The sequence below is a fragment of the Carcharhinus amblyrhynchos genome, chromosome 10 (assembly GCF_965287045.1).
Source record: "Carcharhinus amblyrhynchos chromosome 10, sCarAmb.v2.hapA, whole genome shotgun sequence".
Classification (NCBI taxonomy): Eukaryota; Metazoa; Chordata; class Chondrichthyes; order Carcharhiniformes; family Carcharhinidae; genus Carcharhinus; species Carcharhinus amblyrhynchos.
The window spans coordinates 43,860,651-43,886,745 of NC_137333.1; the positions used below are offsets into that span (position 1 = coordinate 43,860,651).

The following is a 26,095-nucleotide window of genomic DNA, read 5'->3' on the forward strand; positions in this document are numbered from 1 at the left end:
AATCTGTCTACACCCTCCTTGGTGCTGGTAGCTATTTTGTCTGGAAATCATATCCTCAACCTTTTAACACTCTGTTGATGTAGTCATATCACTTTGTGAGTGCAAGGTAGTTCCTGTTTCGTGTGAAGAAATGCTTCCTGACATCACCCTTGAATGACCTAACTCCAATTTTAACGATATACTTTGTTCTGTACATCTCGCAGAGAAAATAATTTATCTGTCGCACCAAGTCATTAGAAGTACAAGAGTATTGATCTATTAAAGTCAAGGATATAAAGAAAATTTGAAATAAAAACAGGAGGTGCTGGAAATAAACAATGGCCATGTCAGCATCTGACAAGAGAAAACGTGTGTTCCAGATAAAAACCTTTCATTAGCATTTAATAAAGTAGGATTAACCAGCACAAGGAGGATAGGGGGTAAGCAACAGGTTTAAAAAACACAGGTCAAATACAAAGAGGCAGACAATATTGAGTTTCTGTAAAGCTTTTTTTTAAACTGGGAGAAAATGTGAAAAATGCTGTATGAAATCAGAAGATCATTTCAATTAGATTGAGAAAAGATGTGAGAAAGGCCAGTAGAGAGTAAAATACCTCTCAATTGGGAGGAACACAAGTAGTTGAAGGGAGATACCTCAAGGTCAAAGTTTCCCAGTTCTTGGCATTGTGTGTGTACCAAGACCACATGGACTTCAAGAAGAAGGTTCATCATCACCTTCTCAAGGGCAATTAGGGATGGGCAATAAATGCACTCACCAGCATTCTCCCTCTGAAACTGGCAGAAACTTTTGGAGCCTGCACATGCTTAGGTAAATGTGGAAATCCAGAAGTTGCTGGCAGATATATGCTTCTCCATATGGTGCACTGTTGAAGTCCTCACAGTCTGCAGTCAAATAGAAATCACTGGAAAGACAAGAATTTATTTTTCACTGTCTCACTGTATAAAACCATTGAAAAAGTTACACTGGAATTATTGAGGTATAGTTTTTTTTTAGTGATGTAGAAGTTCAAAACTGCTCTATTTTTCTCCCCTTGTCCAGTTTTATTTCCACTCTTCAAACGACCGCTGCCATTTTAGCAGTTTAGCTGTTTTGTTCCCCTAACCATCTCCTTTTTACCATGAATGTCTCTTCCTTCTCCAACTCCATCCCCCATCAAGACCGCCTGAAGGCTTTCCATTTTGTCTTGGAATGGAGACATAACCTGGCCCTGTCCACCAGCCTCCTCTGTCTGGCTGACCTTCTCAGATTCCTTTTTGTCTTACTTATTCCGAGCAAATGATATTGCTTATTGGAATCCATGTTGGTTCTAATTATTCCTGATTTTTTTCATGATATGTGGAATATTTTTTGTTCCTGTCCTATTTGTCCCCATCCTCACCTCTTTTTTGGTATGTTGATGACAGTATCATCATTTCTTGCTTTCAGCTTCCTTGACTAAACACCCCCCCATTCTGCTTCTTAGAGGATCTCATTCCAAACTCCCAATTCTCTATCCCTGTCGTGTCTGTTCTCACAATACCATTTTCAAAATTAGCACTCATTATATTTCTTTCCATTTCCTCAACTGAGCATTCCCCCTCTGTGATGGTTGCAAGTGTATCAAAAACATTTTCTATACTTTTGATTCCAATCTCCTCCCCTCCTTCCCAGAATCAAGACAGGGTTCCCCTTGTCCTGGGCTTACATAGAATCATAGAATCCTTCAGTGCAGAATGAGGCCATTTGGCCCATCAAATCTGCACTGCCCACAATCATATCCAGGCTCTACTCCCATAACCCCATGCACTTACCCTGGCTTGTCCCCCTGCCATTAAGGGACAATTTAGTCTGGCTAATCCACCTAACCTACACACCTTTGGACCGTGGAAGGAAACCAGAGCATCTGGAGGAAACTCACACAGACATGGGGAGAATGTGCAACTCCACACAGACAGTGACCCAAGCCAGGAATCGAACCCAGGTCCCTGGTGCTGTGAGGCAGCAGTGCTAACCATTGTGCCACCGTGCCGCTCCCAGGCATCTCACCAGCCTGCACATTCTATAGTTTATCCTCCACCACTTGTGCTACCTCCAGCAACTATTAAATATATCTTCCCCTCCCTCAGCACTCCAAAGGAACTATTCCCTCAGCAACATCCTGGTCCACCTCTCAATCTGCTCAAGTAGTCCTTATCCTTGCCTCAACACCTTCCCTTTTATCTTCTTCCTTCCCACTTCCCAGAACAAACTCTCCTTCCCGATGAAACAGCAATTTACTTTATCTTCCAATTTAGTGTATTGCATCTGTTGTTCACAATGTGGCCTCCTTTGCTCTGGGCAAATCAAAGCAGTAACCCCAAGCTTTCAGTTGCCTGCCATTTTAATTCTTATACCACTCATTCTGGCTTTTCTGACATAAGCTCCCTACTCTGTTCCAATGAAACTTGGTGGTGGGGTTCAAAGGTTGTGAGGCAACTTACTTCTTATTTATCAGATGGGTGCTCGCTAATGCTTCATGAGCAAAAAGGTGTCTGACCTCCGATTGTCCTCTCTGGCGCTATGGTCTTTCACTTCAAGTCCTATCCACTCCTTATCATGGTGAACCATTATTAATCTCTCCTCCAATTAAAATTAACATGAGCTCAAGGAACAGCACAGCATCTTTTGATTATTCACTTTACAGCCTTCTGAACTCAACTTTGAGTTTAACAATTTCAAATCATATCACTGCTCTTATTTTTTTAGAATGCACTGTTGGTAGTTATTCTATTGCCATTTACACCTTTTGGCCCATCTTTTTTTTTTCTTTACTTGCCCCATTACCAACTCCTTTTGTCTTGTGCCATTATCAATTTTGTCATTTAGTCTCTCTTTCCTTCCATCTCATCATACACCTACCCTCTTGTTCTTTCCTTCCCTCCAATTTCCTTGCTGGAATATTTCCCTTGCCTCTGTTCATGCTTAAAATCTCGTTTCAACTCCAACTTTTTCCAGTTCTGGTGAAAAGTCATCAAACTTAAATCTTGGGTGGGATTTTCCAGTTGCACTCGCCCCAAAGCCGGAAAATCCCACCCGAGGCTAACGGATCTTTGCGATTACCATGTTGGGTGGGACAGGAAAGCTTTGTTCATTAACTCTGTTTCTCTGTCCACAGATGCTGTCAGATCTGCTGTGTATGTCAGTCAAGGATTTGTGTTATATTTTAGATTTTCAGTACCTACAATATCTTGCTTTTTGTAAATAATAATGTCGCAGCGTTATTACATGCACCATTTTAATTTGAATTTGGGATGTGTATTTGAACTAACGTGGAAAATGTTTCTAACTAAGTTTTTTTACATCTCTTGTTTTTCAGTGTTGAAGAAAGCTTTAAAACTTTGTTTTGGGCTATATTCGGATTATCAGAAGTCAAGTCTGTCGTGATCAATTATAGTCACAAATTTATTGAGAACATTGGCTACGTTTTGTATGGCGTGTACCATGTGACAATGGTCATTGTCCTATTAAACATGCTGATTGCAATGATTAATAGTTCATTTCAGGAGATTGAGGTGAAGTTCCAGTTTTTTTAATTGCTTTACATTTTATGATAAAACTGATCATTGCTTGATGCTACTGTGAAAAATCAAAAGATAATAGTTCTGAAATTGTGATTTAATGTGAAATTTAGATTTAATATGGAAATATACTGCTTGCTCATCAACTAAAAACAACTTTAAAGGACACAGGCAGGGTGGACAGAACAATCCCCTTCTGTCTTAAAAATGCTTCATGAAATGTAACCAAAATGCTTTACATTGCAATAGTGATGTTATTCCATTTATTTTAATGGACATAATATGTTCTCATCCCTTTCAAAATTTGCTTTATTTAAATTCAAAACATTGGTTTATGGTTTTACCTTCTTCTCAAGTCAAATATCAAATCCAATTGTATTACAGTCACTCCATGCAAAGTGATTTCTTGTCATTGGACTGTTGAATAGTTCTGGTTTGTTATTCCTCACTAATTCTAGTCTAGCCTGTTCGCTTGTCAGTTCTGAAACAGCTTGTTCTAGAAAGCAGTCCTGAAATATTTCTTAATGTGAAAACTAAACCCTCCCATTGTAACCAGTCATTTTTGCTGCCTGCTTCTCAGATCTCTGCATTGACACATGCCCAAATCCACATTGTAATTGTCAGGTAGGTACGTACAACCTTGGCCAGAGCCTTACATCCTTTGCTGCTCTTTCATGTGAACTACACTGTTCCCATTGCCTAATAAGTTATTTTCGGTAATATTGCTACCATTCCTCCTTTCAAAATATATCTTTACAAAAAATTCTGTGGCTGAAAATATTTAGCTTCCAATCATGGTCAGGTTGTAGCTAAATCTCTCTAAGGCATCACATCCTTCAAGATGAATTTGTGTTCCTGATTAACTTTCTTTATTTCTTGTACAACACACATTAATTTACAGAACTCCTTTCTGGGTACCTGTCCCACGGACCTGTTTATTTATCCCTTTTTTTTTCCCTCCTTTACTATTATTTCTTAGCTTATTGTGTGGAGTTCCAAAACCGATCCCAACCCCCATTTCCCTAACTTGTTGAAATCATTGTTTAAGTTCAAATATTCAAAGACACAGCTGTCCCTCTGGTATAGACCATTTTGCTTGTACAGCTTTTTCAGATTTCAGAAGTGGTTTCAGTTTCCCACATCGACACCATTGCTCTAGCGATATGTTGACAATCTCCCAACCCATCCTTGACAGGTTTGGTGGTGGCTTCAGGCACAGTCAATTTGATAGGAGTCAACATGTTGGAAACTGCTGGCATTGAATCCCCTTGCAATTCTCCCAAAGGCGAATTAATGATAGTTACTCTTCCTGCTGGCAGATGGTAAAAAACCATTTACATTCATTTGCAGGCCTTTCAATCTTGGGTCATGCCAGCAGGAAATTACGTTGGTGTCAAACCCAATTGCTAGCGATATGTGTGCACAAGCTGAGCCTCAGTTTGCCAGAGACTTTGGGGTGAGTGCAACAACTTACTGCCATGGTGCTGCACTGTTCCTGATTTGCTGTTCACCACTCTGCAGGGCAGACTGGTTCCTGCTTTCTATTCCCATGCCAAGCTGGTCTTCATGGACAGCATTGGACCCATGGACTCTCCTGTGTCACCAAGTTGGAGCAGTACAGGTTCTGGGGTTGGGGAATACAGGGGTCTCTTTGCTTCTGGTGCCACACAGCAGTGTTTATCTAGACTCATGCAGTCACTGTAATAAAGGTCCAATGTTCGACTGGGGATGGAGTGTGGGTGAGGACAATATGGTGTAATGAAGACAAGGGGAGCAATAGGGAAGGAAGGTGGGGCATGGAGGGGAGTAGGGTAAGAGCTCACAATGGCATGCAGAGGAAAGGCTGAGGGGAGGGATGCTGGACTCCAACAAGGCTGCATGAAAAGCTGACAAATAAAGGGGTCAAAGGGATACCACATGGTTTACTGGAAGTGGATGGATGATGACTCCAAATGCAGTGGGTAGTGGTTCAAGTGGGGCATGGCTGCTTCTCAGGTGATGGGTTTGGGAGAAGGTTGGTGAATCAAGGAACAGACCTCTTCTTGAGGTTGCTGGCATTTTCCCTCAGAACTGCTGATATCTTGCACAATCTAATGAGGACAGGAGAGCTGAAGAGAGTGATATGAGTGCGCTGGACTGGTACATAAATTTGACACTGGGACGTTCAAACTTGTCATGTGGGTGCGGAGATGAATCAGTTGCCAGAAATGTCGAGGGGAATTACTGTGCATAATTAAAAAGCTTCCAAGTGCAAATTCTGGTGCGGGATACCTTGGTTGTGGGATTACTTAGTTCTGTCTATCGCCTGCTGTTTCCACTCTTTAACATGCATGTAATTATCAGTTATTGCTTCAATAGTTTGGCATCATGTTTATTTGTCTATGCGCTGCTGTGTGGCTGAAGCTAAAGGGAGTTTCTTGTGCTTGAACTGAGAAAGAGAGGTGTTACAGCTGCCCCTGTGTGCTGAAGGATGTGATGGGGGGGATATTTTTGAGGATGCTGAATGAGGAGATGAAGGGGGTATAGTCATTATTGAGAGAGGTGGGAAGATGGAAAGCCCTATTCACTAATGATGCTCCTGTGAGATCATTGAAGCTCATCCCACATTACACCCAGATTTTGGGGATGGTACTGTTGGCACTGAACCTGTTGTTAAACTTTGTTTGGATCTGCTTCACTGTGGTCTACAGGATACTCCTGTCAGTGTAGCAGACATTTCACCTAGTTTATTTCTGCAGTTTCAGCAGTTTTTAATTAATTTATGCATACATGGTTACAATTTATTTATTGTCAAGGAGTTCACACCACTTGATTGGCATCAATAATCTGTGTCGTCAACCAATTATTGGAGGAACAAAAAAATTCAGTTACCAGCATCACTTACTGGAAACCACGGCCGCGATTCTCCCAAAAGTGCAGAATGGGCAGGAAAACTGCTCTAGATCCCAACTGTTTTGTCAATTAAGCTTCTCACTCGAATCTCCGCACTCTGTGCAATGAAGATGTCACAGTCGTGAATCTCATTAAAAACACTGCGGGGGGAGGGGGGGTTGCGGAGGGAGGGGGCTATTCGCATTAGAGTCTGACAGTTCTAGAGCTCTGCACATGTGCAGTAGCCCCAGTCAGTCAGACTCCCCGTTTGCTGGCCGGCTCGATCGCTGGCCAGCCCAGGACCCCCACAGTGCTGCCCCTCCAGCAGTCTGGTCCCCACAACAATTCCCGGGCCAGCCTTGAGCCCCCGTGTCCCAGAGCGCCCCAATGTCCAGTCCTGCCCCCAGCAAGGGGCGATTTCCCCCACGCCCCTCACCCGGCAGACCACTCTCCTGCTGACCTCTCCGGGGTCAGAACCCACCACCCCCCCCCCCCCCCCGGCCCCCGGCAGACTACCCCCCCCCCCCCCCCCCCCCACCCAGTCTGCCCCAGTTGTTGTCCCCCCTCCAGTACAGATCAATTATCATGCAAAGTAGCAGCAGGACTCCCCCCGCCCCCACATATTGCCCCTAGGCTCCACTCACAATATGCCCTGCACTCTTGGCATTGCCCGATGCCCAGTGGTCATGGGTACTTTGCCCCTTGAGCAGTTCTGGGGGCACTTTCTGGCATTGCCAGGGTGCCCATGCCCAGGGGTCATCAACCCTCGCCGCTCAACCCTCTGGGAGGCCCTGATTGTCCGCCCTTCATTCCAACGGGGTCTCCCACTCTTTCCTCGAATGTGGGGAACTACTCTAAATCCTGCCAGAATGAAGTACTCCTGGTGGGGTGGGAGTTTCAGTCATGACTGGTAAGTTCCCGATAATTAAATTAAAAGACATTTAAAACATATTAAAAACAGATTCAAATTACTTACCTGCCTTCCTGCTGGTTTCCAGCGTGTTCTGACCGGCAACTATTTGCAGGCTGTGGGAGATGTGCATGCGTTCCTGGCACATGGACAAATCCCAGAATAAGGTCGGCATCTCCCACCGTGACCTGCCAGAAAAATTGGGGGTCGGGATGGGAGAATCACGGCCCACATTTCTAAGAATGATATTTCTTTAATGATTGTGTTATGTATAGTGAAAGAAAATAAATGTTTTGATGAGTTAATTTCACAGAATGGTCCAAACTACTGTCTGTAGTAATAGTGGGTGAATTTTTAATAGATCTTTTTAAAAATTGCTCTGTGTTACCTTTAATGGAAGGCATTAAAACTGTTTTATTTTGATTCATGCTGTAAAGTTCTATTAAAATCTATAAAGTGATTTAAAATAACATTCAAATATCTGAAACCCTTCCAGAAAAATGGTTTGAAAGGCAGAATTACAGCCAAATCTATACTGGGACATATACAAATTAAAGTTTTAAAAACCATAACGTTCTGAGGAGAAGTGCTCCCAGATTCACCCTCTCCCCGAAAGTTAAATGCCACCCCTTAAGCACTTTGGGAGAGGTACGTTAACCGTTGGGAGAGGTAAAGTGCCATCTGGGATGTTTGGAAGTAGACAGAATGTGCATAAAACATGCATAAGCTCATTGGAATTTTCAAGAGATCTGTGATGAGCAAGTGCCAAAAGCAAATGCCAAAAGGAACTGTTAAAAACAATTGTCAAATTGTCAAAGCGTTAAAACTCCTACTCTTTAAATCTTTGAAAAACCTGAAGTATTTTTAAAAAATTGTTTACGATTTCACTCTGTCCATGGACACTCCTAAGGACTATCATTACAGGATTATTGTTATGTGACTTATTGTACAACCTTCTATTATTACAGCAGGATACCTGTTATTTCAGTTTGATTGACTCCTCCAGATTGATATAGATGATTTGAGGTAGGGTAATAGATTCTTTTTTTAATAAGGAAGTTAGCATTTGAATGAAATGCTTTGTTTTTAAAGGATTATGTAGTTGAAGAAACATAAATGTAGCGAATGAGTTTTTATGGAGGAGAGCAGTTTTATAGATGAAGTCTGCAGTGGACACTTAGACACTTATTTTGTTTGATCTCAGCATGGGTCCTGAGGTCTGCCCATGGTGGACATTGGGTGGGATCGATGGTGTAAGGGCAAAACGTGATGAGGATATGAATTGGCACTGAGTTGGCATATGGGCTGTAAAGACCCCTGAGGTGGTTTAGGTGCATAAGTTTGCATGTAGAGTAAGAGTTGGAATGGTGGGTTTGGGGGCCATGTTGGTGGATAAATGGCATGAAGTGGCATGGATCAGCATGGATGGGGCATGAGGAGTGTGAGGGGGTGTGAGAGGAGAGGGCTGAAGGGTCCGCCCAGGAAAGTGTGTTTCTATCATTGCCCACCACACTTCTTGTGGTGTAGGTACACTCACAGTGTGGTAAAGAAGGGAGTTCCATGATTGTGACCCAGTGACTGTGAAGGAATGGCAATATACTTCCAAGTAAGAATAGTGTGTGGCTTGGAGGGGAACTTGGAGGTGTTGGCATTCCAATGTCTCTGCCGCCCTTGTCCTTCCATGAGGTAGATGTAATGGGTTTGAAAGGTGCTGTTGAAGGAGCCTTTTTAATTTGCAGTTGCAAGCTATTGTGAAGCTGCTCACTAATATTTGCTTGTATTTTAGGTTGGCATGGATGAAACACTTTACTGTAGAGTTATTAGATAACAAACTATTACAAGAACACCAACCAATATTCCTCTCCCTAAGTTAGGTGTGTTGAGGTCAACTATGCAACAGCAGCTCTACCTACGTAGAAAATAAGATAAACTCGAAATATTATTTTTATTTCCTCACAAAAAAAGAACCCAACATAGTGCTTTGTGCTGACAAGAAGCCTTTTTATATCCCACGAGACAATTACTGGTACCAATGCAAATCAATATAGTGAAGCAACACAGTTAGGTACAACTGAATAACACAGTTCTCAGTGTTGACATATTTGTCTGCAACTATTTGGCTCCAAATCAGTAACTTCTATCGATTTTAAAGGCAAAAGCAAATAAATGTGACATTTTATGGAGACAGAAACAGCAGAGTCAGAACCTGTGAATAGAAATAGGATTTGGTAATTTGTGTTCCATCAATAAAGAGCAACTACTGTTATGTTTGTGTCCCAGAATGTAGTAGAAAATATATACCTGGATTTGTATACTCTACAAATGTAGCAGCATTCCCTAATGACCACATTTTTTCATGTATAAAATATTTGTAGGTTAACAGGACCTTGCATTGATTTTAAAAAGCTTTGCAGCACCCAATCGATTGAATCAGATTACTTACTGCTTAATTATCAAAAACATCTTAAAGTTGATTTGTTTGTTGTTTTCAGTGAGTAATAGGCCGACTTTTGTAGAAGAGTAAGAAAAGCCTCACTCACTGAGGCTCTGCAGCTTTGAGGTAGAGTGTAAGGCAGTCTGTGCTGAGGTAGGAAACTGAGACCACTTTCCCTGATACTATAAGTATCTCCTCTGCCTTCAATGGCCTATCATCCTTTTCCTATCTCAGGCTCCCAGTTGTGTCACTGCCTCTGTCTTCCAACTTCCCAATCTTCTCCAAAAAGGACCCATCTGCATTTTTTTGGTCAATCTGCCTTACTTTCTAGTTTACAGATCCATCTTCTTGTGTTTCCCAAAATACCATTATTGCATCGAACATATGCTGTTTATTTCTACCCCAGCTGATCTTTTCCTGGGGCCCATTCTGTGTTGTCCCCCTCTCCCAATTGTGACCCTCATTCTTTCAAAATTCTTGTCTATGTTGAAATGCTGCTATTGTTCAGTTACTTATTCTTCACAGGTACCTGGCTACAAACCTGGGCTGTCTTTTTCCAGAGTTACAGCTCTGCTGGTAGCATTCTTGCCTCGTTGTCACAAGGTCCCAGATTCAAGTACCATTTCAGGACCTGAGCAAAGAAATCAAAGTCGATACTCCAGTATAATACTAAGAGAGTGCTATGGGGTCTTTTGGATAAGACGCTAAACCAAGGCCCCTCTTTTCTTTTAAGGGGCGACTTGACAAATACATGAAGAGGATGGGAATAGAGGGGTACGGTGCCCGGAAGAGTAGGGGTTTTTAGTTTGGTTGGGCAACATGGTCAGTGCAGGCTTGGAGGGCTGAAGGGTCAGTTCCTGTGCTGTAATTTTCTTTGTTCTTTGTTCTGCTCTCTCAGTGCATGCGAATGATCCTACAGCACTATATTGCAGGAGACAAAGGGTGATATCTTAATCAATATTCATCCCTGAATCAAGATTGCATAAAACAGATAATATAATCATTACCATGTAGCTGCTTGTGGAACCTTGCTGTATGCAAATTGGCTGATGTGTTTCTTATATGACTACACTTCAGGACTACTTACCCAGCTGTAAAGTATTTAGGGAATCTGGTAATCATGGAAAGTGCAATATAAATGCAAGTTTTTCCTCTTACTGCCTATTCAAAAATCTTTGCTCCTGCATTCTTTCTCTCACTCAGGAATGGAAAAATGTTTGACACTTTTTTTTGACTGATAAAGTCATTTATTTGTGCAAGTAGTCACCTCCTAGTTTTAACATCAATACTTCAAAAAATCTGTAATTTCAGTCATTTAACCAACAGATGGAGATATCAAAGCTTTTAGAAACTAATGCCAGGTATGTTAATGACAGCAGACGTTTTGAGCAAAAGGTCAAAAGAAAGATTGAGATGATAGATAAAAAAAAACAGCAGAGATAAGAGAATGAAGTTGATAGAAATTAGGTGCTGTGATGTCTGGCCCCTTTAAGGGGTGATCATCTGAAAGGGTCACATGACCCTGGCTGATCAATCAGGAACTGAGTTGAGGTTCACTCCAACTTGTTTGGGTTTGTCTATAGTTTGTTCTGAACTGGTGGAGCAAGTTTACTACATTCGGCATTGAGGTAACAAGCAGCAAATGGGATTGTAAATTCATCAGCACAGAACCCAGGCCAGCCAAATTCAAGCTTGCAAAGCAGAACAGAGCTGCAAAAATGCCTCTATTTGCCACAAACTCACCCAGTGCAAGCTCGTTTGAAGAGATCATGAATTTGGTAAAAGGGCACTACCACCCGAAGCCCTCTGTGAATGTACAATGATTTAAATTCAATTCCACAGGCAGAGTTCCAGGGGTGACCATTGGAAGGTTTAACCTACATTGCAAGGTTTAAGCAAATTGCAGCATTGTGACCTTGGGGCAACACTAAATGCCATGCAAAGAGAATGATTGGTCTGTGGAGTAAATGATGAAGGTGTACAGAGGAAGTTGCTGGCATAAACTGAGATTCATTTAAAAAAAGGCACAGGGAATAACATTTGAATAGCGGAGAATGGTGCCCAGGAACTTCAGGGTGCACAGAATGATGTGGTCTACCTGTTAGGGTGGGAAGCTTCAGGCAGCAGTGGTGCCAAAAGCGAAGACCCCAGTTTAAACCAAAACCAATACAGAAGCTGGTGGAGTTAGAGGATTCAGGAGAATGAATCAACAGCCTAGGATCATGACAGAGTGTTACAGGTGTGGGGGAAATCACTCCCCAGAGATTTGCAGATTCAAGGAGGCAGAGTGCTTCATGTGGATGCCCAGGGATTGCATCCTATGGAGGACAAAGTAAGAGCAATAAAGGAGGCATTGGCCCTTGAAACACCTCAGAGCTTGAATCATTCCTGGGGACGATTAATTATTACTGCTCTGTACCCCAGTACTACAAGAAATCATGATGTCAATGAATTTCCCAGACACCAGTGTCAGAGGAACAAGTGCAATTTTGGAGCAACAGATATCTGCTGTTGTTAAAGATATGACACAAAACATTAGTAAGTGGAAAGAAATGATTTCTGAATGCATGAAACCATACCACACGAGGAAAGCTGAGTTAAGCTGTGAGAATGGTGTCATTCTGTGGTGAGTGAGAGTAATCATCCCTGTGCCAGGCAGGGAGTTGCTCCTTGCTGAGTTCTGTACTGCCCATCCGGGCGTGTCAGAAATGAAGATGCTTGCCAGAAGCTATGTTTAGTGGCCAGCCATTGATAGTGATATTGAAAGACTGGCGAAACACTGTGATCAGTATCAGTTACAGCACACATTACCTGAGACAGCCCCTTTGCATCCTTGGGGATGGCCTGGCTGGCTATGGGTGCGAGTCCACATAGATTATATAGGACCATTTTTAGCACCATATTTCTACTATTGGTAGACTCCACACCCCAATGGATGAGGTGTTTGAGATGAGATCCACAGCTACACGCACCACAGTTGAGAAGTTCTGTCAGTACTTCGTGTTCTGTGGAGTACCTAAAGCACTCATAACAGATAACAGAACGGCTTTCACAAGCACCAAATCTCAAAGTTTCATGCCTTTCAGTGGGATAAAGCACATAAGGACTGCTCCCCCATCCAATGGACTGGCTGAGCAATCAGTCCAGATTTTCAATGCTGGCTAAAAGAAACAACCAACTGCACCTTTGGAAACAAAAATAGCTCAGTTCCTTTTAGCTGACAGGACTATCCTGCATTCGACCACCAGTATATCTCCAGCAGAACTATTGATGGGTTAATGTCTAAAGGCTAGGCTAAGCCTGATATTCTCAATTTAGCAGGGACATAGAGATGACACAGTGAACCAAAAGAGGAATAATGATTCGACTAATGATGCAAGGTCATTCAAAGTAAATGACCCAGTCTATGTGAAAAAATTTGGAAGTGGCCCAAGCCAAGTTCCAGGAAATGTTGTGGCCATGACAAGACCATTGTCTCACAAAGTGAATGTGCAAGATAGGGTACTAAGGAAACATGTGGACCATCTTCATGAACGTGATTCATCCCAAGAGCCAGTGTTACAGCCTGATTCATCGTTACCAGCTGGAAGTGTGGTTGGCTGCCCGATAAGTAGAATGTCCAATCAGCCTGTGACTGGTGAGAGTATTGTTCTGACTGAAACAGGAGAGGTTGAAGCTTCAGTACCAGAGGACAGTCTACTTAGGACAGTTTCTGCAGAAAGTACCTCAGTTGAACCACTCCATGAGGAAGTGACCCCAGAGAGACTGAATTTTTCATGGATTGATTTAAGGTGTTCATTGTTGTAAATTATGGCAGACTGTATAAGTTACCTATTGTCCTGTGTGTAAAGGAACATAGTGTGAGAGGGACAAGGTGTCATCCTCCTTCAAGGGCCCATCTTCTGGAAGGGTTACATGACCTGGGCTAACCAATCAGGAATTGAGTTGGGTCTTCACTCCAACTTGTCTGGGCTTGACCCAGCAGTTAAATCCTGGGTCATGTCTGGAAGCATTGAATCACCCTGTAAATAGTTGTTATTCATGAATAAACGTCTATCATTTGTTCTTAATTGATCAAGCCAACTTATTATAGGTGCCAATAGAAGTTTTGTAGGATCACAAGAGATCAAGCTGCAAAGAAGTAGAGATAGAAGAAGGGGCCAGGAATGAGCACAAAGGTTAGATTAACAGTATCAAATGTGTGGGAGATCTAGTGGCTGAGGGAATAGTGCCCTACCTCTGAGCCAGTTCTGGGCTCTAGTCCAACCCCAGGACTTGATGGCCAAGGAAGGCACATTAATAACATGACCAAACAGGTTGAGTATCAACCTGTAAATCCTTCCAACTTACACCAATAGCAGATGGAAATAATGCAAGAAATTTCTGAGCTATGGGATGGAAAGAAATTGGAATCACTATTATTGTCCATACTCCAGTTACAATATGCACGTAAAAGTTGCCAGAGCAACTCCTTGGAGAGACAGTTGCCTGGATATCTGGTGTGGATCTGATGTGGGGCCAGCAGCATGGTTTCCAATCCTGCTCCAGCTGGGGGTGGCCTTGGACCTACCTAACTGTCGTGGAGATCATGCTGCTAGGAGAGCTGCTTTCGGATGGAGATCAAAGATACGCAGAATTAGAGATCCAGGGGACATGAGTAACACAACAGGAGAGATATTATTACTATGAATATGATTCCAACTAACAGTGAACTCACATATTGCCTTTGATATGTCTTGTATATCTTTTGGGACCTAAGACATAGTAAGTGTGAATGTTATATAGATTGTAATCATTATTGTCAAGTTCGTACATAGGGAGTGACTTAATAGCAACAACAAAGTCAATTTTTATGAGCTGGTAACTGTACAAACATGCTAATTGCTTAGTGCAAACATCTTGACTTGCATTCTCTGCATTTAAACTGTTTATGAAATGTGTGCCCAAACATGTCATACAGTTAGATGTTAATATTTTTCTATTCCTTTATCATAAACCTCATGTATTCCTGATTTTGTAGAATGATGCTGATGTGGAATGGAAGTTTGCCAGAGCCAAACTGTGGATTTCCTATTTTGAAGAAGGACGGACACTTGCAGTTCCATTTAACTTGGTGCCGAGCCCAAAGTCCTTCTTCTATCTCCTGCTGAGGATTAAAAAATCAATGAGTAGCCTTTTGAGATGCAGAAAAGGACAGTATCAGGAAAATGCAGAAAGGGAAAAGGTAACATTTTAATAATTAATTTACCCAGTAGATCTTGTAACACAAAGAATTTTTGAATGCAATGCACAAAATAAAACTAAGAAGTTTCACAACACCAGGTTAAGGTCCAACAGGAAGGAACAGTGTTCCGAAAGCTTGTGATTCCAAATAAACCTGTTGGACTTTAACTTGGAATTGTGAGACTTCTTACTGTGCCCATCCCAGTCCAATGGCATCTCCACATCATAACAAAAGTGACTTGGATAATCTATCACTCAGTTTACACCTCAAACAGTAAGCAAAAATAAATATACAACAATACCAAATAGTGAACATTAAGTGAAACAGGGACAGCCAAAAGACAATGAGAAGGATTTTCCACACCCCTCATGGTGTGTTTTACTGAGGCAGCATGCCATTAGCCAATTGTGGGACCTTCCAGTCCCGCTATTGTCAGCGGGGTTTCCAGTTGTTTGCACCCTCTGCTGCTGGAGAATCCATGCAGGGAGTTGCCATTGGCAAGACCGAAAAATCCCCCTGTGAGAACAGCTGGATAATCCCCCCAACATTTTTGATTTGATTTATTATTGTCACATGTATTAACATACAGTGGAAAGTATTATTTCTTGTGCAGACAAAACATACTGTTCATAGAGAAGGAAACAAGAGAGTGCAGAATGTAATGTTACGGTGATAGCTAGGGTGCAGAGAAAGATCAACTGTATGTGAAGTAAGTCCATTCAAAAGCCTGACAGCAGCAGGGAAGAAGCTGCCCTTCAGTCGGCTGGTACGAAACCTCAGACTTTTGTATCTTTTTCCAGAAGGAAGAAGGTGGAAGAGAAAATATCCGGGGTGCGTGGGGTCTGAGGCAGTGGGAAGTGTAGACAGAGTCATGTTAAGCTTACATGAGTAAATGCATAATAAAGCGAAAATATTATGAATTTAATCACAAGTTGAGGAGGAACACTTGACCCCACATTTCCTTTTATCACAGGGGCACCAGACTGGGTTCGTGTCAGGTAGAAATGGAACCAACATTTTGACCTCATCGTCACTAATTACCTTCTGCAAGCATGTCTACCCTTGATAACATTTGTAAGAATGACCACAGCAGTGACCTTGCAAAGGCCTGGATTTCACAGGCCTCTGGAGGAAGGTTGGGAGGTGGGAGGCTTTGTGAAATGGCGGCAGAAAACATTGGAGGAGAGCCCATATCTTCCCATTGCCTTGGAATATTCTGAACAGTCGGAAATGCACAGCCACCTGCTGACAGGAAGCTAATGACAATTAATATACCAGTTAAGGGACAGTTGTCCAACAAGGGGCATACACGCGATGGGTCGTACAAGGGCTGCTCTTGGATGTTCGAGAATAGCCTAGTACTTCATGTCGTTAGTGTGTGCTTAAACTGGACCAGATGCTGGGCAAGATGACAGCTCAGTGACTATCACTGATTGCTGTGCAGACACATGGATTTGGGCCGGTGTCTGTGGGAGTTTGCGCATTCTCCCCATGCTTGCGTGCGTTTTCTCCGGGTGCTCCAGTTTCCTCCCACACCCAGAAGATGTGCTATTAGGCTGATTGGTGGTAATAAATTGTCCCTAAATTAGTTCTCCCTCAATGTGGAATGCCATAAGCATAGATAAGGGCCATAGGTGGAGGGGGGACTCGTAATGTTGAAATGGTGGCGTGGGCTCGTTGGGCCGAAGGGCCTGTTTCCCGGACTGTTTTTGTTCTTTGTTCTTTGTTCCTGCCCTTGCTGTTATTTGAATGGTATCAGGAGGGGCTCGACCATTTGGGGAAATTGTCAGAGAAACCATGGCAGTCCCCCAATTACATTCCTAGAGTAAGCAAAAGGAGGCTTTTCTTAACTGCCACACTGCAAGCCAAAGAGAGGCCCCTCTTCATTGCTGAAGGTTAACACTTCCAATTGTCCGGGCCTGGCTAGCTTTGCCAGCACCTCCATCTGTTTCTTTCTGCATTCTCAGCAGTGGTCACCTCTCATGGTGCTGCTCAGGTACGTGGGTTGCTGGGCTGCCAGTCCTCTGGCCTGGCAGTTTTCATTGGTAGGTTGCCATCTTCAATTCAGTGGTGGTCCTGGTGGCAACCTCATTATTGGCCTCTACCAGTAAAATGCTGCCTAGGATCCTGCTGCTATTTTCATATCTGGCGGCAGTTAAATCCAGGCTTTTGCATATCACCTTACTGCAGACATGTTCTGGCCTGGTGTGTTTTTCCACTGCCACCGTAGAGAATTGAGAATGGGGAGGGGAGATTCCAGATGGGCCTTTATCTGCCTCCCATTAGTGGGGTGTGAATCGGTTTTTAACCGGCCTCCATCAGGATTCCTGATCGGTTAAGGAGGGCAGCATCAGAAAATCCTTCTGTAATTTTTGGGCCTCCTCATATTCTGTCCCTTCTCCTCAACGATAACCACCATTCATCCGACTGGCAGGGACATGGTTTCCTTTTCTATAACTTGTACTAGCGAGAAACAGAGAAGTTATAAGAACACCATCACCAGCTAGTTCCTTTCCAATTCACGCACATAGAGTTTGGATTGCTTTCAGTGCACTTTCATAATCACCAGATCAATATCCCTACATTACATTATTGTAGGAACACTATCATCACAAATACTGCTGCAGTTCAACATTTGAAGGCAACTGGAGATGGACAATAAACATAGCCTCAACAATAGATAAATAAAAAATGGATCAGAAAAGATATTTTTATCCTAACTACATAGAAGTGAAATCTATAATCAGTATATAAACATAGCCTTAAATTTGGTCCTCATCAATAAACTCAAATACACTTAGTTCTTAGCACAGCCGGCATTAGAATAGGTTTGGAGGCAGAATGAATGACAATTTCATTATTTTGGGACTATTACAATTTATGATGGAAAAGATAAGTAGGATGTTGTCATCCAGTCTGAGTTATCACATGATAGATAATTCAGAGTCTACAGTAGATGTGTTGAGCAGGAAACATTGTGGCCTCAGAATGATATTTTGTCATTTTCAAGCTATTTAGTTTTCCCCTTCAGCTCAGGTACAGCAAACATTCGAGTACTCGAAGTACTGAAGATCGCAGTTTACAAAACATCAGGAACCCACCAACAAGGTACCAGGTAGGTAAATTCCGGTCAACAGAGTCAGTATTACAAACGTTATAATCATCTACAGGCAGATTTAAATCCAGAAATTCCTGCAGCAACAAATCCAGGAGATGAGAGTTTGTTGCATATTGGAGCAGGTAGTGATGGCAGTATCAGCATTTACTAGATCTTGCAGAGGAATGTCTTGCTGCTCTGTTGAGGAAGGGAGTGGTAACAGGTTAACCTGGAAGAAAACAGCATTGGATCCAATCTTCTTGACTTCTTATCCTTTAAGGAGTTTTCATATTCACTCAGCGCTCATATATTCCCAGAGTGTGATCAGCCACTCATGGATTGATTGCCATTTGAATATGGTATTGTGATCCTGGTACAGCATGCAGTCCTCAGTGCTGGCCATGAACTGATGTATATGACAGTGTTACCAGAGAAATGCCTTTACAAGTTACTTCCCAGTTGGAGAGTGCAAGTGAATAATGTTTTCTCCCACTGTTAAAAGTTTCCAACTAAGGGGAGAAAAGACACGTGAGAATGCGGTAAGAAAGAGAGTTATTTATTTCATGTCCATCACAGCAGGATTTTGTTTTCATTTTGCACAGTAGCAATACTGCATGTGCACTTCAGTGATGGGGATAACTTATTGTGAATCTTACTCTACACAGTCGTTTCGTGTAGATTCACATACAGAACACTGATTCAGAATTACTTACATCCAAACTGTTGAAACCAATTATTCATCCTTACATTGGGTAGCAACCGAAAGAGTCAATTAATTCTGGAGTTAGATCAAACGTTGCTGGGTGGAATTTTCCAATTGTAATTTTGGGCAAGAAAACCGATGGAATTGGATTGCAATCATTCCACATTCGGTGCACTGAGAGAATCCCCACATGAAACACATGCTTTGGGGTTACCAGGTATGTAACTTGCCTGGACTGGCTCACAGCTTTGCATTGTTGACAAGGGGAGCTGCATTTAAACACTTGCTCTACGTCACCAACTAGTTGTGCAACCAGCTGAGCTAAACCGATCCCCTCCACTTTAATCGTGTTCCCTGCCAGGGAAAATAAAATCAGGTTCTCTCTCTATATATTTAGGCACTTCAAAAAAAAAATCAGCTCACCATCTAAAAACAGCAACTTTTCCGGACTGGGTATGTTACTAAGTTACAACTTAGCTCAGAACAATGCCTATAGTCAGTACTCTTCAATAATAATTGTCTCAATTAACCAGTCCTTGAAGGAACACATTATTTCTCCTATTCAAATTTGAAATTTGACTGCATTTGATGCAGACTAAATCCATTCCTTAACTTATTGTATTGGTTTCATGCAAGCTGGTTTATAAATATATAAATGGTCTTATTCTTACAGAAATATTATTTACAATTGTATGATCATTCTTCAAATACTTGGAACAAACAGTGCCATCATTTGTATGACAGTATCAAAGGTGTATGTCCATTAATAATAATAGTTACATGTATAATAGCATGTATAATAATGTATAATAAATTTGAGACATAACGGTCCCAAACTCCATTTTGATTTTTTTTACAAATTTGATTATTCATTTTTACGTACTTAAATATAAAATGTATTTTTTTTGTAAGCCAAGCGAAATTAACTCAACCAATTTAAAGAGAAAGAAAGGAATAAGATTTTGCATTCATATAGCGCCTCACAAAACATCAGTATTTCTCAAAGTGCCAATTAATTATTGCAGAGTTTAGTCATTAGTGTAATCATAGATTCAAAGAGTGATATTATTTGCCCATAGTCCCTGGGCTGGCTCTTTTTTGAAAAGCTACTCAATTAGTACTACTCTCCTGGTCATTCTCCAGTGTCTGTAAATCTTCCCTCTGCACATATTCATAAGGAGCCTCAGAAATCTATGAAATCTAGAAGGCATGAAGTGCAAAGTACATTTACAAAAGTGCTTGAGAACCAGGCAGAGTCAGAATATTTCTCCTGACAAACTATGCTGTAAGTCTCTTTGAAATCTGTCAAGCTCATCACTTCTGTAATATCAGATTCATGATCTCTCCCAATGCCTGTTCGTAAACAATAAACACCTGCCCCCCCATTCAATTTCCCTCTGATCTCCAATGTCATATCATCCCCATGCCCCCACATGTCTATGCCTGCAACTACTATCTCACTGCTCTGGTTGTACTCTACCCATTCTGTGGTCCTTTACCTACTCTGCTTGCTCCCTGGTCTCTCCCCAGTCTCCCCCAAACCATTGGATTTAGCTGCTCCACGTACATATGTTTGTGTTGCAAGATGTTGGCTAGGAAACCTGGAGAGATTTTAAAAAAAAACTTGCCTATAGGATGGCTGGAAAACTGATACTTTTGATTCCCCCATCTGGAAAGATGTAAAATGCATCTTCCTATATACACTATAGTCACCAAACTCACAAACTTTAGTGGGTGGCACAATGGCAATCTGCCTCACTGCTCCAGGGATCCAGGCTCAATTCTTAGCTTGGATCACTGCATGTGCAGAGTCTGCATGTTCTCCCAGTGTCTGTGTGAGTTTCCTCTGAGTGCTCCGGTTTCCTCCCACAGTCAGAAAGATGTGCTAGTTAGGTGCATTGGCCATGCTAAATTCCCCCTCAGTGTACCCGAACAAGTTCCAGAGTGTGGTGACTGGAGGATTTTTTACAGTAACTTCATTGCAGTGTTAATGTAAGCCTACTTGTGACACTAATAAACAAACTTTAAACTTTACATGAATACTTATATTAGCACATCAAATGCCTCCTTAATCTTGATGCCAGAACTGTAATATGATGGAGGGTCATTTGATGCCTTTGGAATAGTGGAGCAAAACCCCCAGAGTTGATTTTTGTAGACTCATCTGGAGCAGAGATTTTGGTAAATACAAGCATGGCCACTATAGGTGCCATGAGCCTTTTGAAACTCAAAGCTGAGTAAGTATATAGCTTGCCTCGTAGGTCGAAAGTGCAACTTGGCATGTATTGGGCTTATACACGCTTCCTACGGACACTGGATGTATTCTGTAGCCAGAAATAAAAGGCACAACTTTCAAAACATGCACATTTTTTTCTCTGTCGCCACCATTGTAAAATGTGTTCTGCAAATCAATAGCACGACTCTAGAACATTGCAGGTCCAGTACATTACAAACTGATTCTATTAAAAGACAGAAGTCTATCGAATCCTTTTTGCAAAGTGAGCATGCTAGGTTACCACGATCTTGGATATAATTGTCCAACCAGGTGGAAGTGGTGTTATTCTAAAGTGTGAATTGAAAAATAAATGAGAAAGGCTGCAGATCTTTTTCAATTTAATGATTTTCAGACCACCTTCAGACTGTTGTAATATAATAATGTAGCTAGCTCTGAAGCCTTTCTAAACCTACTATTTAATGGTGGATAAATTGTATTTTGAGGAGATGCAGTTCCTGTGTTCTCCCCTTTTTGTTCACTTTGAAGTTGAATCTTGTCCAATAAGTTGTTACCTTTCATTGTAGTTCTATAAGCTTATCTTGAGAAATTGAAACAAAATTGCTTACTTCATTGGGTTTTAAATGCGTATTGGCTATTGTTGATCTGTTTTGAATGCTGGAAGAGCAATTAGTTGAGTGGTCATAGTGTCTTTGTGTTGCAGATGCTCTTCAGAAAGCAGTTATGCAAAATGTACCTCTAGCTCTGAATACAGTAAAGATGGTTATCTTAAATTGTAAAGTGATTTCTATAATACCAATCCCATACTTAAATGTGCACATTTGGTCTTATGCACGTGTATTTGTTTTAAAATGGCTTATTTCCCTGGCCGTGTCTCCCTGTCTGTCTAGCCCTCAGTGTGTCCAAATTTGGCAAGTCAGGTTATTTGAGTGGCCATTGCAAGGTCGGCATTCAGCAGGACCCGGCATTTTGAAAGGGGGCTAGGAACGTTGGTTGCTAGTCTAAGCCTGGAGCAGCAGGAGCAGCCTGGAGCAAAACAATGAGAATGGGAATGGGAATATCCCCTCCCACATTATTTAAATGAGTGCCCTACACCTGCAAATACTGCGATTGAAGGTAGTTTATACCACTTTGAAAGGAGTTCCAAAAATCTCCTGGCATCTTGGCTTTTTAAGCTTTTTACTTGTGCTTAGAGAATTAGTGCTCATTGAGTCCTTTTTCCTCAAAAATTAAGGGATAATAAGAATTGCAATGACTTTTTATTGTGGGTTACTACTTGGCAGCGTGGCCAGAAACAAAAATATGCAGGTTTGTGACAGGAAAACCACGCTGCAGACCTGTGCAGCTATTCTGCTACTTTGACTGCCCTCGCAAGAAAGCTTAGTTGCCTTTGGTGGCAAGTAATTTTCTGTGAAAGACAGCATGATCACCGGAGACACAGGCTGATGCTGCTTCTTTAGCTGATAAGTTCAGCACGCATTGTTTACTTTGCCATTGACAGCAGCGGTAGTTCCAGACTATACAGTATGTAGACGTAGCCTGAGTAAAAAGCGTCTGAAACAAAAGGTATTGAGGCAATTTTCATCACTTTATCCCCCCAACTCCCACCTCATCAGCAAAAGTGCTGCAAAAAGGGTGGCAGCAGCTGGAAAAGTGAAAATGTGCTCACTTTGTATTCCTTTTATACGTAGTCTCATTTCACAGGGAACAATATTCCTGGGGTCATGTCTAAAACTGGTGGACATTTCCAGAACAAGTTTGTGATGTCATTATGGAGCAGACATAATGTGATCATCTCATCATCTAACTAACGGCACTACCTGCTCCCATACCCACCAGCCAATGTTGCTGCAAGGCTGTCTTTCAAAGATTATTTGAAGAAATCCTTATCTGTCCAAGGCTGAGGCTGGACATTTGGGGAACTAGTGGGAGACCCCCACTGGAATTAAGGGGGTGGCAATCGAGGCCCCCAGGGAGTCAGGTTGCAGGGGTACTCCCTGGGCATGGGCACCTGGCAGTGCTAGACTCTGCCCCCGGCACTGCCCAAGGAGCAAAGTGCCCATCTCCAGGGGGGCACCATGGAACTGCCCATCGGGCATAGGGCAGTGCCAAGGGAGATGGGGTCTACTGTGCGTGGGGTCTAGGGGCAAATGATAGGGATGGGGGCTGTCCCGCTGCCACTCTGTATTGCGATCAATCTACGCTGGTGGGAGGGCAGCAGTTGGGACAGGCTGGGATGGGGTCTGCTCGGGGCAGGGGGGGAGGAGTGGCCTGTCTCCTGGGAAGGGGTCTCACCCTGGGGAAGTCCACGAGAGGGGGTCTGACAGGGTGAGAGGGGTAGAGGGGATCGCCACTGCTGGGTGTGGGCTGGACATTGGGACACTCTGGGGAAGGGGGGGGGTGGTCAGGACTGGCCCGGGAAATGTGCGGGCCACGATCAGCTAGTGGGGGAGGGGGGGAGGCTGGAGAGGCAGCACCACGGGGGTCCTGGGCTGGCCAGCGATTGAGCTGGCCAGCAAACGGGGAGACTGACAGATTGGGGCCACTGCACACGCGCAGAGTTCCAGGACTGTCAAACTCAGGGGTGAATAGGCCCCTTCTCCTGGGTTTTTAATGATATTCACGATTGGGACCTCTGCAGTGCACAGAGTGGGGAAATTCGAGCCTGAAATTGCACTGAAGAAACAGTCATGATTGAGAGCAGTATTCCCACCAATTCAGCACTTTTAGGAGAATTGCCTCCCTCATTTCAATACATTTTAATTAATTGACATTATTTAAAGGCCTGCACAGCACATGAACCACTTTATTGAATATTCACATCTCACTGACAGGATTCACAACAGTGTTAGAATGACAGGAAGCAGTCAAAAGTATCCTGCTAGGGCCACGAACGTCATTATAGCCCTTAGGGAGAGGGGCATACCTGGGTACTGCCAACCTGGCAGTTCCAGTCTCTGCCAACCTGTGTTGTGGGCAGTGCCAGGGCGGGCCCCCTGGGGAGCACAGTTGGGGGTGGGGGGGGTTTCCTGTCATGTCGTGGGGAGGGGATGCGCTGAAACGTTTGAAGGGGGAACTTGGCAGTGACATAGGGAGCAGCCATTGATGGAGGAAGCTTGTATTGATGGGGAAGGGGGGAGCAGCAATGAAGGAGGGGAGTGAGCACTGAGGGAAGGGAGCAGCGGTGATACTTTCACAATGTCATGGAGGATGGGCAGAGCCTAATAAATTTGCATTGGTGGGAATCCAGAGCCCCCAACAATTAAGCCCCTGATACCTTTGGGGTTCGGGGGGGGGGGAGGGAGAATTCCCCGTCAGTTCCGATTGGGATACCCTATAAACGTGGTGCCCAATCTCTGTGGAGCCAAACTTACAGCTCGATCAGATCCTACCCCACCAGACAGACAACATAAACCACGAATCCGTCTCCCCCCACACCCCACCTGATTATTTTATCAGAATGGCTCAAGATCTGGTGTGAAAACTCGGTAGTGCGTCAGGAGAAATACACGCCAGCCTCCAGTCAAAACCTGACACTGACAAACTGGGGGAAATTCAGCCCCATCACTGTTTCTTCAGTTCCAAGGAACAGCCTTATTGAGCTCAAAATGTTATCTGTTTCTCTATCCACAGACACTACCACACCTGCTTAGTTTTTCCAGCATTTTTTGTTTTTATTTCAGCATAATTACTTTGCTTTTGTACTCAACACTTCTCTCACTCTGTCAGTACGTTCTGTCACCTTCACACCTATATGCACACGAGTCCCTGGGTCACTGTTCCTGCACAGCCTTTTGAACTGTGCTATTAAATTTATATTTTGCTATGCCTTCTTCTGAAACACAGGACCTCACACTTCCTTGTCATTCATGTTCGTCTATCTATCTTCTTACACGGTCAATAGTTATCTTCCTCACCGTTTTCCATGCCTCCAAGTTTGGTATTATTGGCAAGTTTTAGAATTTTCCTGTATTCCAATATTTAAATCATATCTACATCAAAAAAGCAGGCTTCCAGCACTGAGTCTTGGAAAAGACTAATGTTTACCATCATCCAGCCTGAAAAACGATCATTGACTCAATACTTTTGTCCTCAAGCAATGCTTTTGCATCCAAGCTGACACTGACCCTCATCTTTATGAGCATTAACCTTGTTATGTAATACGTGGTATTTTGTCAAGCACGTTGTTAAAATCTATATAGCCAATATCAAACGTATTCCCACAGCAACCTACTCTATTGCTTCACCAAAAAATTAATTAGATTAATCAAACATGATTTTACACAACTCATTGGGCAGACTTTTATGAGAATGATTCTAGCTGTTCAGCTGGCGTGGAAGTGGGAAAGTTGTAGATCCTTTTTTGAGTGTGGATTCATGTGCAATTTTATGCATGTAGTGTATGGAAAAATGGTCTAGAACATTTCTAGCTGCTGCAGGCAGTGGGCAGGGCTTAATTCGCCAGCCAGCTTGCAGAGGGAGCTATTACATACGCGTAGACCTCCATCTCTGTGCATGCACATTAACGACTGTAGAGGGAGCAAACGCACACATGCAGACCTCTGATTCTGCACATGCACAATAGCAGCAGCAGAGATCTGACATTCTGCTGTCAGGCCACTGCTGCTGCAGACAGTCTGAACAAACTCCTCCCCCACCCCTGCAAACGCAGGGGTCCATGGCCAATTGCAAGCCCCACACTGCCCGGTAATGTAGCCCCTGCCACCCCACCCCCCAATGACCAGATCAATCATACCCCCTACCGATCACCTGTGGAATTGTAGCAGGTCCCCCTCCCTATTCCAATTGAGCCATCCCTTCAAGCACTGCCCCTACAAGCCCTGCCCCCATGGGCCCTGCCCCCATGGGCCCCACCACCATAGGCCCACTCCCTGGCAGTGACTGGTGGACAGTGCCAAACTGCTCAGTGGACATTCCCGTGGTGACAGGCAGGCAGTGCCAAGGTGCCAGGCTGGCACTGCCCAAGGGATATCCCCTTGCCCTTAGCCTCCCCAGGAGCCTCATTGGCCTCTGGTTCTACTGGCAAGGCCAACATGACGGTTCCCCACTTATGGGGAGCATGTGT

General features: G+C 43.1%; 1 protein-coding gene across 1 annotated transcript in view; it reads left to right on the forward strand.

Annotated features, from left to right (window-relative positions):
• Window positions 1-26,095, forward strand: part of LOC145348898 (short transient receptor potential channel 6-like) — a 132,594-nt gene that overhangs the window by 101,861 nt on the left and 4,638 nt on the right. Inside the window, exons 8-10 of the mRNA XM_080196950.1 lie at window positions 3,336-3,531; window positions 14,773-14,976; window positions 18,008-18,091. Of these exons, the coding sequence (XP_080053076.1) occupies window positions 3,336-3,531; window positions 14,773-14,976; window positions 18,008-18,091 (484 nt within the window). The remainder of the gene's footprint in view (window positions 1-3,335; window positions 3,532-14,772; window positions 14,977-18,007; window positions 18,092-26,095) is intronic.